Here is a 15,655-nt window from a genome sequence, read left to right as displayed (position 1 = left end):
ATGTATATGTATAGCTGATGCACTTTGTTATAAAGCAGAAACTAACACACCATTGTAAAGCAATTATACTCTAATAAAGATGTTTTTTTAAAAAAAGGGATTTGTATTATAACGTCATATACATAGTCTTGTGCACTAAGGGTCTGTTTCTCTTCTTTTTTCGTGACGATTTAAAATCTAGTTTACAGTGATTTAAATATCATGGGAATCAGAAAAGCAAATGCCCTTTAGTGATTGATTTCACAGCACTTTATAAGTTCTAATAAATTAGGTTTTAAAATTCTGGCTGAGACCTTAGTTGATTTTTCGGAAGGTGGGGAAGTGTTAGTATGGACCGACTTTGTTCTCATACTCATGATTAGGCCAGGGAATTATTATGGAATAATTCGTAACAATTCATATCAAGATGAATAATTCTTTTTAAATATATTTTTCTTAAGATTTATTTATTTGTTTGGCTGTGCCAGGTCTTAGTTGCGACATGCCGAACTCTAGTTGCAGCACGCAGGATCTATCTAGCTCCCTGACCAGGGATCGAACCCGCGTCCCCTGCGTTGGGAGCGCGGAGTCTTATCCACTGCGCCGAGGGAAGTCCCCCAAGATGAATATATTCTTTGCACTAGGGTTGTCTCTCCATCCCAAATATTTGAAGTTATTTTACCTGTTTGCATTCATTTTGAGGGTGAAATTTGGAGGCCAGTTTATACATCTTCGTCATCTGTTCTCTCTTCAGTAGTTTGACTAAAATTTCCCTTGTGTTCATACAAGTTCCTAAACCTTTTCTGCCCTGTGCTTCTACCTTTAATTATCTTCTTTGGTGTGGCTTTGTCTGAAATGCTGTGAAAGGGCTGGAGTTTGTTCCACGATTATGTAATTTGATTTCCCCCATGTTGGGTCTGAAAAAGATGTTACACACATAAACGACTTTTTTTCCCTCAACCCAGCAGAAAAAATTGCAAGGATTCCAGTAGCTAATTTTGAAATGTATAGAGCCAGCTTAGTAAACATTTGTTGCAAACTTAAATTTGAGTCCTCTACTTTATTTTGCTGAAGTGTGTTTGTGAGAACTTGCTCATAGAAGAATAGGTTTGTGTGTATGTACATTTTTTTAAAGGACACTTATTAGTATGTCTTTTGCTTAAATGAGGAGCTCACTGTATAGATTCTCGGAGACTTGAGTACCTGAAAGTTGAGTCCCTGTTCTCCAGGTATTTGGTGAAACGTGGTAAATTATTTCAACAAAGATTTGTGACCCTGCGGAGTTGCCGCTACTCTGATCTCCTTTGCTTGCACTGTTTTGGTCTTGAATGTGCCTAACTTTTCTCCTCTTCCCCACCGTATCTTTCTCCGCACGATCTTTTCGTTGTCATCTACAGACCTTCCGTCTGCCTTTCCAACCAGCAGCCAGACCCTTCTTGGCTCATCAGTCTGTGACTCTGGGAGCTCTGAAGGTAGCACTTAAAATATATAACAGTTCCCTTTCCTACATTAAAAAGCCATAAAACCTTCATGGAAAATAGCTAAGAGGACGTATACAGTAGGAGGAGAGGCTCTTTGCTCCTGCAGGCACCTTGCAACGGGACTATTTTTCTTATATGATATAAATGAAATCTTCACTCTGCCCACTTTTACACCTACGCATGTACTGAGCGTCTCCAAGGAGACAAGGAAACCCGGAGTCCAGTGATGGTGGTGAATCCTCCTCGGAGACAGCAGGCTGGAGTCTCAGGCAACTCTCCCAGGCGTCTTGGCTTCCAGATGCCCCTCTCAGACAGCCTCTCTTCTCAAGGCTCTTGCAGGCAGGCTTTCTCGAACACGCCTCTCCCTTCCCAGATGAAATAGCCTGTCCGTTCCATCTGAAGGGCTGGTCGTGGTGAGTTCAGTAGACAGAAGGCTACTGAAGGGCTAAGAAGGGTGGGTGCAGTAGGGAGGTGAGATCGGAGGGGTCCAGCTTTCCCAAGATCTTTTCTTGGTCACCCGTTTCTTTATCTGTGCGTATGTTTCATTTCCTCCCTCTGGACCTCTTAGGCACGAAGCCACCACGCAACCTTACATAGCGTCTTAAACATATTCTTTGTGACAACGGTACAGTCATGAGCTCGGTTTAGTTAGATTGTCCTTTGAGGAGAAGTACTCCTCTTGCTGATGCAACATTTTTAGGCATCTTTCGTGAACAGTAGCCCCCTTGACCACTCTCATTGCCCTTCCCCTGAGTTTGCTGCACGGGAAACCCCGTACCATCTTGCCTTTCCACACTGCACCGTGTCACTCTAACTTTTCCTAGAACTATAAACACTGTTTTCTTATGTAAATGACATCTGTTCCTCTTTGAGGAACACACTACCTTCATTAGCCCATTTTCACACTTTCTAAGATTATAGTGTCAGGTCTTTTCGATACTTTGACCCCGTCTGTGTGTGAACCTTCTTTCAGGCACAAATAATGAGTTATCATGTAGCAATGATTATTGATGTGATCCCCAGTAAATCTTGTTTTGTCTCTAAACTCCAGGCGCATCATTTAATGAGCCTTCTCAACATCTTGTCCATATGTACATTTTTGGTTCTCAGCTGAATTGATTCAAATAATCTAACTTCTCGTGTGATTTTCTAGCACAATGTCTGCAGATTTCAGTGTTCCGTTGCCAATCCTGCTGTCCTCTTTGGAAAGGTGGGGCTAGCAGTTATTCCTGTTAAGTCCTTTGTCCCTGAATGACTGCATGAGGATTTATTGATGACATACTTTTTTATTTGAGCTTTCAAAAAAGATCGGTCAGTCATTGGTCAGTGTTCTGCCTTTGGAGGAGTCTCGTTTTCTCCTTTGGTTTTATCTCCAGTCGATAGCACCTCCCCAGTTTCTAGCTTTAAATAAAAACCAGCCCGTGGTGTAAGCTCAGAAGGACCCATGTGTGTTTGACACAGTCAGTTTTATTCACAAGTGTGTAAGGTACCCTTTGAGTGGACTTGGGGGTCAGATTGGCCAAGATTTTTTCGTACGTAGTCCATCAAGGTCACCCTGTTTTGATCTTCCTTCACAAATAACTTCACCCACAGTGTGGTCCACCACTTAGCTTTTCCTCTTTATTTGGACTCAAATGAGGTGAAAGTGTTAACTTTCAACTCGAGTTGCCTAGCTGCCACGAGAAGAATTGGAGGCGTATGAAGGGACCTTTGAAAGGAGCCCTTCATTGTCTCCGAAGTTTCTGGCTTTGCCCAGGTTCCTCCTGGCCTCTCTCTGCCCTCCTTCCTCAAAGTCCCAATCATTCATACTCTGCCTTTCATGTCAGATTTATGGTAGGAATCAAGTGTCTGCTCAGAAGGACTGCTATGCCTGAGGAACTGTGGATGGAATTGGCTAACTCTAAGAAAATGTAAACACATTCTGGAAAGTTTTCCAACTTAGACTGGTGGGAAGTTTGGTTTGCTGTTTCTTTTGCCCGGAAATGGAAAAGTCAAGATCTCATCCTCATGTGTCCTTCCTAGAATACTTTTTTGCGAAGGAGGCCCTGAACCTGTGTAGTAACACAAACGTTTTCCTTCCATTTTTCCTTCCAGGCGCTTCAAGTGGCAAGACAGCTTCTTCTCCAGCAGCAACAGCAGCAAGTTAGTGGATTAAAGTCTCCCAAGAGGAATGACAAACAACCAGCCCTTCAGGTAGCAAGTCTTTTTTTTTTTTCTTTTTTCTTCTTTCTTTTCCTTTAAGTTGATGATACACTTTGGGACAGCTGATAAGCCATTCAGAAGTGGATTGTGTTGAGAATTGCAAATCCCGTAAGGAAATCTTCTGCAAAAAAGTTCATTTTTCTGTTTAACGCTAGAACATGACATTTGGGGGGAAAATGTCTGTTCAACCAACATTTTTGTTGTTGGGAGTAAACAAATCTAATGAGACAATTTAATCGGAGGCTGAGGAGTTGTTGCCATGGGTTGCTTATTAGGCAGTGTGGCTAACCAATGAGGAAAAGTCCATAGTACTCACATATGTCACTCATTCTCTTGTGATCTGTCTGGAAATGGGACACACACACACACACACACACACACACACACACACACACACACACACACACGTTACTTTAGTGCAGTGGTTTTCAGCCGGAGTGCTTTTTAACCCCTCTAAGGACAGCGGGCAGTGTCTGGAGACATTTTCAGTTCTCACAACTTCGGGGGAATGGGTGCTACTGGCATCTAGTAGAGGGAGACCGGGGAGGCTGCTAACATCCTACAAGGCACAGGAAAGTATCCCACAAGAGAGAATTATTCAACCCAAAATGTCAATACTGTCAGGAACGTACTGGGATTAAGGACGATACAGTATTTTTAATACACCTAGGAATGAATGTAATACCTACTCCATTATTCACTGGCTGTTTTCCAAATATTTCTGAATCATTAATAAAGATTGGCAAGCATTTTTTATGTAAATATACTCCAAAAGACTGTTTTAGCAGCTTCTCATTTCAGGCACATTGAGGGCAGGGGTTAGCGGAGTGGAAGGAGTGAGTTCATAAAAATCTACTTTGAATCTTTGACTTGGAGTAGAAAATTGTCATAGACGTTTTAAAGAAACTTGACATGGAGTATCCCATGCTCCCATCCAGGACAGGGAGGGCACTTGCAGGTACCAAGTGGCTCAACTACTTTCATAGCTAAGAGTGGGCATCCCCCCAAATGGGAAGCAAAGATGAGTTTCCCACGCTGGGCATTCTGGAGAGGAGTTTGTAAGTGGGAGCTGGTGGGTATAACTTGATGCCGATTAAGATGATCACAAGGTCAACCGAAATTCTAGCTTGGGTTGACTTAGATCAGAGAGAACCAGTATACCAGCACCCAAATTATCCTACAAAGATCAGACTGACCTTGGGCCACACCTTCTGGTGCTTCTACGTCTGCTTGGAAATTGTCACCATCTAGAGGAAGTTCAGCATGATAGTAGTAGCACTTCACTGGCAGAGTTGAATGACAATGTGCCTTGTTTACCAACACTTCCAAAAGCATTTTATTTGGTCAGCCACCACCAACCCATATGCCTTTTCATGTGTGTGAATGCTGGGGACATTTTTAATGAGGTCCAGTGCCACTGAGGTCCCATGTCAGGTGCTGTAAGCAGTGCTTTGTTGTGCAGATGCCTTAAGAACAGCTCTGGAGGATGAAATATGACTGTGTTGACCTTTCAGCTGTGAGCTTATTTGTCAGGATTCAAATAAGTTGAAAGGATCAAACTGAACAGTTTCCGTAGTCAGACTGGGAATTGTGCTTCAGAGGTCAGCAGCGGAGGCCACATTGCAGATTCCAGAACATAGCCAATTGTTGGTACATATTAAAGTACCGGGGCATCTCCTGCAGACAGAGACACAATTAAAATTCTAATTTATTAATGTATACAGGGAGCTAGCCCAGCCTGTCATTCAGTGATTCAAATGACTGTCCATTCTTTTTGCCTCCCCCTTGGAGCTCTCACAGCCTTAAAAATACTATGAGTCCTCTTGAATTTATCAGACCTCGAATGCGTTGGAAAAATAACAGTATATTATTCGGGGACAGAATCTCACATATCGTAGTGCTTTGGTTAGAGAGAATTTTCAAAAAGGACACACATACATGGTCTAACGAACTGCTCTTCAGTATTGAATATCATTTGTAATCTTTTAGACTAGACTTATTTTCTAGATGCTTTGTAAAAAAACATAGGGCGGGCTTCCCTGGTGACGCAGTGGTTGAGAGTCTGCCTGCCAATGGAGGGGACACGGGTTCGTGCCCTGGTCTGGGAGGATCCCACGTGCCGCGGAGCAACTGGGCCCGTGAGCCATGGCCGCTGAGCCTGCGCGTCTGGGGCCTGTGCTCCGCAGCAAGAGGGGCCGCAATAGTGAGAGGCCCGCGCGCCGCGATAAAGAGCGGCCCCCGCTTGCCACAACTAGAGAAAGCCCTCGCACAGGAACGAAGGCCCAACACAGCCAAAAATAAAAATATAAATAAATAGAAATATAGTAAACCCATTACATGTTAACACAGATAGCATATTAAAAAAAAAAAAAACTTTAAAAAACATAGGGCATTTTTAGGTAACTTCTTTTCCAAGGTGAGTGAAGTTCCTTTAGGGCTAAATATACGAAGTCAAGTTTTAGGGGATTTCCTTCGGGGGGCTCTTCTTCTTCTTGCCCGTTAGAAGTCTTTTAGCCCCCAGGAGAGTATGATACAGAGGGCTTTGTTTTTCCTGGCAAAGGATAGCGTCAAAACCAGCCTAACGCATTCTGCGGAGCGCTTCAGTCTGTATGAAAAGTGTGGGACGAGGGGGCCATCTTGGATGCTGGTTTTGCTAAAGAAGATGTTTTGAATCCTTTCCTGTCCCCTCAGTGGGAGAGTTGACAAGCAAAGAATTTAGACCAGTCTTAAGAGTTGATTCCGGGGTTGGGTGGAGGGGAGAGTTGGTTGACCTGTGTGTGTGTTTGTGTGCGTGTGTGTGCGCGTGTGTGTGTCTGTACGTACGTGTGTACACACATGCAAGTGCATCATAGACTGTTGTCTCCTCAGCTGCCTGGTAGGGTCATGCAAATTCACTAAGTTTTATTGGGTTGGCTGACCTTCCACAAACAGAGAGGAAAAATTAACTAACCTAGGCCACATGGCATATTACCTTGTTATAAAAATACTTAGGTAGACTTGGTGATTCGTGGAAGGAATAACCTTCACATTTAAATCCATCTTGTCGAGCCATGTCCTTGTTGGGGCATCTCAGCCAGAGCGGCTCTGACATGAAAGGGAAATCCTACAGCAAATCTTAACAGTGTTCATCTCTGATCTCCTTACCCTTCTACACCGAGAGACCTATTTTAGCAAATTTCAGATCTTCCGCATAGAGGAAGGCTTGACAGGGAAGAAGGATTTGATCTGCTGATAGCTTGAGGAAAAAAAAAAAAAGAAAGAAACCCAAATCCCCAAATATACTGTGACTCATATTTTAAGCAAATCTCACACTTCCCTGCTTTATGTTTGGCAGTGCTCTCCAGTTTCAGAGGCTGATGATACAAACAAAAGAAAATGGAAAGTTAGAGGAGGCTATAAGTGGTTACTCGACAGAGATCATAAAATGTAGTCAAACATCACCAATTTGGACTAATTTCAGCGAAATGAGAGTAAATAAGTGAGACATGACGCTCTTTGCAGATACACATACTGAACTAAATCCGAACTGGTCGCGTTCTTGGGTGACACTGTAGTTTATGGTGAAGGCATGAATTGGGTACAGATATTGCTTCTGAAGTTCTTGAAAAATATCCTACTTAGTAACCTAAATAGCTCCTTACTTGGTCTATTAATTTGCTTTGCAAATTTTTTTATGAATGGTACAAGTGAAAATTGGAAATTGGCCCCGTCATAAATTCAGCCTCAGAAGGATCTGAATTAATTAAATGCAACTCAGTGAACGTTTCTAGAACAGCCACAGCTTGCAGGGCGTCAGGCTGCTGTTCAGAGATGTAAAAATGCCTAGGAGACAGGACCCTGCCTGCAGGATGCTTGAGCTGTGAAAGAATTAACCAGGTTTCGCCACAGAAAGAAAATTATATGTGAGTAAAAATAGTAGGCTTCCTTTTATAAATATTTATATACTTCTGAAGATTGCTAAAACAAGTGAAATAAATGCTTCACAGTGCAGGTGCGCTCATAACCTCGAAAATGTGTAACTTTCCCGGCTGAAGATTAATTTGTGAGCAATTTTATTGATCACATTTTGGGACTTTGACCACCGTTTCTGGTAGTCATTCATTTGGGTTCTCTAAGCATTTTAGTTGTTGGCACAAGGACATAAACTGGAAGGAAATCAAATGACACGTTTTCTCCTAAGAAAGTAAAAGTACATGTGTACTCTGGCAGCATTCAAGTTAAGAAAGAAAGTAAACCTGGTGTGTTGCTTACCGAGGAGAGCTGACCACCATTTCAGGCCGTGTAGAAGGAATTTGAACTTGAAAGCAGTCATCTGATACTTTTCTCTCCTGTCCCATCCCCTCCTTCCAAGGTTATCTCGTGTGCAAGCCCCTCACCCAGGGGGCCGTTTCACTGGAAGGAGGGCTGGTGGAATTCACTGGAAGGGTCTGCCTTTTCATCCGGTTGGAAGCTCAGGATGGTAATGAGGACTCGTGCTTTAAGTGGAGGAAGTTAAAATGCAAGATTCAGCAGGTGTTTTTTTCCACATTTTTATTTGCAGTTATATAAAACGTGCTTTAGGCAGCATTTTGCTTGGCATTAATGCCACATATAATCTTAGTACCTCGTATCATTTCCACGTTATTCACTGAGGAATAAACTGGTAAGAGGAAACCTTTAAAGGGAAACTATGATTTTGTGGTGGATAGTGAAATGGAATGGTTTGGAAATACCCTTAAAAGATATCCCTATGCGCTGAATTAGTAAAGTTCATAATAGTTCAGGAGAGGGAGGCAGATTTTTTTTTTTTGATGTTTGCAGTTAACATTGTCTAGAATTTGCATCCCTGGCATGAGATTGATATGAAGTGTTGAAATTTTGGTACCTTTTAAGATTTCGCTGTTATCACACAAGTTTGGAGAATCCCCAAACCCTCAAAAATAAGTCTGGATAAGAAACGATAACATAGAAATGATGCTTTAAAGTGGTTATCAAGTCTTTCCGATTACGCGCACCATTAAAAATATGAGAGAAACAGGATCCCCTCCTAGAAAAACGCACATGCACACAGAATTTTGCGTCAAGGGTTTCATGAAGCTCAAGAAGTCCATCTGTTTGCCCAGGTTCAATACTGTTGCTGGAAAAAAAAATTTTTTCCAAAATAATGTGTTTTGTCCTTGCCACCAGAGTCTTCATGTGAGTTGTGATATGACGAGTTCCCTCATTTTTGCTTTTCAACTTCAGCTGTATATAAGGTGATCCTGTGTCTGCCCAGGACAGCCTTAGTCTATGCCTGTTGACTGAGTGTACTTATTAATCACTCTCACTCTTCAAAGTATCCCAGTTTGGACATTTAATTATATGGTCACTTTGCTTACACGCATCTGAACATTAAAATGCAAATGTGATGCCGCTATTTGAAGTGTAAGCACGTGCTTATGTCCCTATCTGCAAAGATAGTTCAGGTTTATGGACCAGCCCCATGGCTACTCTGTGGTGTAGAACTATCATGAACCATTCTGTGGATGAGGAAAAGTGAAACTTCCGAGAGGTTAAGTGACTTGCTACAGAGCACACAGGCAGTGACAACTGGATGCTGGAAACATCCAGCGACAACCAGGCTGGAAAGCCAGGTGTTCTAAGACCACCGAAAACCAGTGTGTTATCAGGAAGTTAATTATTGCTTCTCCTTCAACGTGTATTTACTCAGCATCTACTGAGTGCCATGTTTTCCATCAATAAGCAAACTATTGTATTTTTCATAGCGTAGGCAAAACTAAAGCCCAACCAACAGAAACCAATTTCCACTGTAAATATCTGGATTTCAATTAAGAGGAATAAGATCTGCATAATTATCCTAATTGTCGCTGTGTGTGTGTGTGTGTGTGTGTATCACAGCAGTGAACAAGGGCGAAGAAAACGTTATTTCTTATTCTCTAGGCTGAAATGCTCCTGTGAGCTTCCATGTGCTGGAACATGGAAATAGTATGTTATAATCATTGTTGGGGCTAGGAGGTTGGGAGGAACAGGGGGAAAAAAACATACTTGACTGGTCAAAAATGTGTAAATTGCTGACAAAATGACACATGTAATTAAGAGTGCTCCTACATTTTACCTTGTGGTTTACACCTCCAGTGTTGAAAAAGAGAGCAACTCCCACCTTGCTAATTACCATTATCACTGAAATGCTAGGGTTGGAGTCATTAGTTCCATGTGCATTTAATTAGAGGAAGGCTGAAATTGGATTTAACTTATTACTTTTTCATGGATCACTTTCTTGTCATCACTTCAAATTGGATTGCAGCCCCAGGTAACTAATTATGAGAGCCACAAGATCAAGAGTGAAAAAAAAGGTAATTAGGAATAACACTGTCGGACCCTTGCTGGTCGTACACTTGTGCTTCGGGAAAAGGGGAGGAAGAAAAAAAAAAAACAGCCCAAGCTGTATTTGGTAGTATTACAGATTAGGGAGTTAGAAGTGTGTACAGTTGCTGAGCATCATGGAAGTCTGCCACCACCCAGAGTGGTTTCTCTGATAGACAACTGAGTTGAATATGTCAAGTCGATGTGGTTCCACCATCATATCCCTCATACCTCGATTAAACTTGTAAAAGCAACAGATTGCTTGTAGGTATGAGGCATCTCAACAACTGTGTCGTCTGAGGGCTCACATACAAGATTACAACAAAGCTGTCAAGATGCCTCTGAGCCAAAGTAGGGAATATTTTCAGTACAGGGAGTGAGAATTGAATGAACGTATTAACGTTCCAGAAACATCATTCATATCTGACAGGAAGACGTATCAGTCGCCACAACAGTAAGGTTTAGGGTTTATATATCGGGAATGTTCGTCAGAGTTTCCAGCCGACCATTTACTTTGCTTCTGGTTTGTTCCCCACCCCGCCCCAATGTTGTGGAGGGGCTTGCTGACGTTCTGTTTCTCCTTCCGCCCCCGTCGAAAATACTTTAAAACAAATGATATTGTTTCCATGTGCAGAGCAGAATTCAGAACTGCAAGCAATCAATTTTATTGACATCGTCTGAAAAAAATGTTGATGACAGTTGGAGGATGTGAAAGGATTGGATTTTTAAAGTTGCCAGTGCTAAGTGTGGCAAAAAAAAAAAAGAAAGAAAGAAAAAGAAAAAAAAAAAGAAATGTAATCTCATTAAAAAAAAAAAAAATCCTGTAAGTTAGACTCTCCTAAGAAGGGCTTCTTCTTTGGTAGACGGTGATAGCATGATGAGAAGTCTTGCTGTCAAGCCTGTTGGTTGCCTTGACCGGGGAAAGAAGCTTCCCAGAGAAGTGAATCACCAAGCAAAGATGGCTAGAGTTTTCTTAAGTTGTTTAAAATTTGTTTTAATGTTCTGTTAATGTAAGCAAATAATCATGATTCAGTCTTGGGTGACTTTCAAACCTGGGTAAGTGAGGCTTGCTCATTATTTTCCAAGGAGTCTAGGGAAGTGTAGACCGTGATGTGCCCACCCGACAGAGGCCAGACCATGAATATTCCCGAAGTGAGAAAATACTCTTCCTGGAATTATGAGTCCTTTTCCTGTGTGAACCTTCTAAGCAAAATCTCAAGACCCAAAATAGTAATCATCAAGCCTAATGCAGAAAATTAAAGGGTTTTTTTTGTGGAACATCTTAAGTTGATTTAGAATTTTTGTACACAATATTCGTCTGTGGTTGAAAGGGGCCATGCCGAGGTCAAGTGATGTAGTGTTTTCCATTTTTCCATATGAGCCTCACAGTGTGTGATAAAAGCAAACTCCTTTATTTTGTAAGTCTGCAGGAATTTCTGATGAAGTGCAGAGGTCACGTTCCCTGTCAATTTGAGTAGCCAGCATTTTTTAACTACTGTTTTTTCCTTCCTTTTTTGTGTGCCTTTTCTTCCCTCCCCCCACCTCACCAGAAACCATGGCACTTTTCTGACACATGCACAGTGAAGTCCTCCAATCTGAAACTCATTAGCACACAGCATTGGACCCTGTCCAGTGGTTAGAAAATTTCCTGAAGCCTAGAATAACAGCATTTGGTGCAAGCACCAAGGACCAGAAGTGACAATGGGGGTAGTCGAGCTCGCCTGGCACCCTGCCCAGTCGGGAAAGCCAGCTGACCATGCAACCCAGTGAGACAGAGGTCGTGCACATGGGATGGGCTAGAAAAGTTTGGTCCTTAGAGAAGCATGCTTCTGAAATCACAGGGCAATATCTTTTTTCCCTACACTTATTATTTGAGTTGGGGTGGAGGTGTTTATCAGCATTAGCTGCAGGAACATGAAAGCAAGCAATTAGAGAAACTGGATGAAAACCAACTGCTATAAGGTAATATTTTTGAATTCTGTCACTCTTGGGTATTGCAGGACCTATGGATTTCATTCATTCAGACTTTGTTCACTGAACCTCACTATATCCAGGTAACAGGACCTAGATGGAACCCTTGCCCTAACATTAGAAAAAGTACTCAATTCACCGTGGTTCAGGATACTTTAGGCCAGATTTTCAAACAGGAAACTGAGTCCCAGAAATATAACTAATAATATTAAAAAGCAAACACTTAAATTGTACTTTCTAGGAACCAGCCACTGTACAATAACCGGATGAGGGTAAATTCTATTATTATTCCCGTTTTGCAGGTGAAGAAAGTGGGGCATAGAGAAATTAACTTGCTCAGGGCCAAACCATTGACAAGTGGCAGAGCTGGGATTCCAGCCCAAACAGTCCAGCTCAGGAATCTGTGCCCTTATCCATTACATTCTGCCTCTTCTCCCTGAGCTGCCACCTGGGCCTCACAAACAGGGACAGAGGATGGAATGGAATCAGAGTTGCTGATGCCGAATGCTTGTCACTAACCACTAGACCACACCGTCTCCTAATTTGGACATATGTACGGGCATATTTGAAAAATAGTGCTTGCGCTTGAAATATGCACTTTCTAAAGGGAAATGACGCTTGGGAAAGAGAAGAAAGACGGGTATTACTCAAAGCTTGCAGACAACTCTGCAAGTAATTGTCTAAAGGCAGCCGCTGAAATTGAGAAGCAGTTTGGAAAATGTACAGTTTGGGAAATTTGTGTACCGATGTAATTACGGTAGTTGTGAGTTGATGTCATGCCTAGTAACTGTTTTTGTATTGCTTGGGCCTTTGTTACTGAGCTGTGATATCATGAGCAAACTATTATAAACATAGCATGGATATAGCATGCTTGTGTAACAAAAGATCGGGAACTTTTATTAAGTTTGTTTTCCTTGTCATATTGTAAAAATTTATTATGTGTACTGTGTATATTAGAAACAGATTTGGGTAATTCTGTCTAAATGAAGTCATCCCGGCTATTTCCAGACTGTCTGTTTTTGGTTGTGAATAATTTTCATACATCAGATGGTTGTCATATTTAGTCGCTCTCAAAATTTTAAAGAGAACATATCCCATTCTGAACTTTGGGTGGACTTCGGCCGCCTTGCTGTTGCGATTGTTTGAGTTAGAAATTATTGCGCAGTAAGTTACAGAGACTGAATGCTAGTCATTTCTGAGGGGTCTAGGGCTGCTGACTTCTATTCATAACTTTTCCCCTTTCACCAACTGAACAGATTTTTAACTACTTAAGTAGTAGAATTTAAAGCTGCCAGGACACAGTTGGGCAAAGACTGCCAGCCCTTGTCCTTTTATGTTACATCCCACTGAGGAAATTTGGTAAACATTCAAGCAGACAGAGCTCAGCATTTATCGGTGTTCATGGTAAAATGTGGATTTTAAACGGGTAGTTGAAAAACACTGGATGACTCAACCCTTCCCAGCTCTTCTCTAGCTCTTCTTTTGCTATCAAGCTTTTAGAACCTGAATATTCTGTCTGCTGCTTCAACTTTTTTTTTTTTTAACTAGTCACTTTCCTTCCTAACCTCCCCCCAAATCTGGCTTTTCCCCTCATCATTTTCTTGAATGTTATTGTCACTAAATTCCGTGCCCATGTCTCCATCCTTACGTCAACTTGTCTGACTTCGTAGCAGCCTTCGGCTGACTCGTCTTCTTGGAAATTGCCTTCTTTGAATCTTCTTGAATTCAGTGCCCTCTGGTCCTCACCATTCTCTTTCTGCTTCCCACTTCTCCTCTGGAACCCAAGTTCATTCCTTTCCTGAAGTTCAGTCCCTTGGGTCTTTTGCAATAGCACTTCTGTCTTCTTTGCTTGTTCTTGGACCTCTGCACCCGTGACTCCAAGCGTGTCTGCACCCCTCATGGCTCTCTCTTAGCTCACCCTCACAGCAATTTCCATCATCTCTAATCCAGCTGATCACTTTTGTCACCAGGCCCTGTTAGACTCACACGTCATCATCAACTTATTAATTTCCCTCATCCCCACCACCTTACCAGATCTGCCATTTTCCTTCCACTGGGCATCTTCTGTCTATTCCTTTCTTGGTGTTTTCCCCTGCTGCTACTTTGTCCCAGAGTTCAGACCTTCAGGAAGGATATGCTTAGCTCTTGGCAAAAAATGATCATTTATCCTTCTCCACCCCCTCAGACCATCTTCTGTTCTTTGTGCGGATCTCCTAGCCTACCTACTGCTTTCAGCCTTTCCCTCAATGCCAAGTTACTCTGCTATTCAAGAACTTTCATTGGTCCACTCTTACTTCCATACCAAGGCTAAATTCTGTTGCCTTCTCCTAGTTTCTTGGTGTTCTGGTTAGGGATTAAATCAGATGACCTGAGAAGAAGACCGTAGTCCTCTTACTGGAGCGGGAGGAGGGGAATTCAGAGCCATGATCCCTTCTGTCAGGAGGTGGACATAAGTACAGTCCATCTGATAATATTTCCGATTCCCCCAAATCCAGAATTGCAAATATTGCTTGTTTTGATCCCTGTCGTTTAGGCAGAAGGCCCTGGTGATTAAATTGTGTTTGAGTTTAAGTCCAAGAGAATTATGTCTCTGTCTGCTTTCTTCAGAAGGAAACGAAAAGCTCTGTGATATGCTATGTTTCCCTGTATCTAAATTCTCTGCTGTGTTGCCCCATGCTTCTTCTTTATTAATATCTATTGCTACGGCCTAGCGAGTTCCTTCCCATCTTCTCTGGAAGTAGGATCTGCAGCCAGGCGCTCCCTTGTCTGCATACAGAAGAGCTGCTTCATCAGACCTAATGAAGCTGCTTTTAATAAGACATTGGTGAAATTATGTCTGGTTTGTTCTTTATCTGATAACGTAAAGGAATTGTTATTTATTCTAGAAATAAAGTTAAGAATCCAAACCACATAGAATAGACAGAGCTCAGAGGTTTTGTTTGCTCTGGGTATGAAATGGCTCTGCCTAGAATGCCGTTTGAAGGATTCTTGAACCAGGATGGCCTCTGTAGGTTCGCTGTGGTTGATTAGCCATGCCTGCCGTGGGCACTGGCGTTGGCAGTATGTGTGCCTTCTACCTGCCAAGGCTGACTTACCTGACATAGTCTGTGCTGATCACATACCAGAGTAGAGAAGGACCTGGAATTATTTTCTGGGATGCCTGAGAGGTCCTGCAGTAACTACTGAAATATTATCTAAAATTAAACATGTCTTTTATGTATTCCTAATATCCTTATCTGAGATGGCGCAAATTGTATTCTTATCCTGAAGCCCTACCTCTCTGTGGTCAAAGATGAGCTGTGATTTGTCCTCAAAGGCACAGTATGTTTTATATGATGACTGGGTCGTCATATAAACTCAGCTAGGTGGTTGAGAGTTACAGAGATTTGTGTTTCAGAATATGGTGAGAGGAAGCACGTCATGACTAATAGTGTGATCTCTGGTGTCAGGCTCCCAGGTTGAGGTCCTAGCACTACCCTTACTGCTGAGTGACCTTGGAAAAGTAGCTTCACTTCTCTGTATTTCCGTTTTCTCATCTAGAGAACGTGACTGATTACCTCGTCTATCTGAAGGCGATTATGCAGATTAAATGATTAATGCATGAAAAGTGCTTACCCAGTGCCTGGGACACAGTAAATTCTCAGAAAAGTTAGCTCTTCTCATAATTATATAAACTCCTT

The 15,655-nt window shown here is 42.1% G+C and overlaps 1 protein-coding gene across 17 annotated transcripts in view; it reads left to right on the top strand.

The window, feature by feature from the left end:
- Window positions 1–15,655, top strand: part of FOXP1 (forkhead box P1) — a 596,348-nt gene that overhangs the window by 443,422 nt on the left and 137,271 nt on the right. For all 17 annotated transcript variants that reach the window (XM_067755193.1, XM_067755190.1, XM_067755188.1 and 14 more), the window contains one exon: window positions 3,555–3,653. In XM_067755193.1, coding sequence (XP_067611294.1) covers window positions 3,555–3,653 — 99 coding nt within the window. Of the gene's footprint in view, window positions 1–3,554; window positions 3,654–15,655 lie in introns of those variants that run through there.

The sequence above is a fragment of the Pseudorca crassidens genome, chromosome 10 (assembly GCF_039906515.1).
Source record: "Pseudorca crassidens isolate mPseCra1 chromosome 10, mPseCra1.hap1, whole genome shotgun sequence".
Lineage (NCBI taxonomy): Eukaryota > Metazoa > Chordata > Mammalia > Artiodactyla > Delphinidae > Pseudorca > Pseudorca crassidens.
Note: the sequence above shows the minus strand (reverse complement) of the source record. Positions and strands in the feature narration are given on the sequence as shown.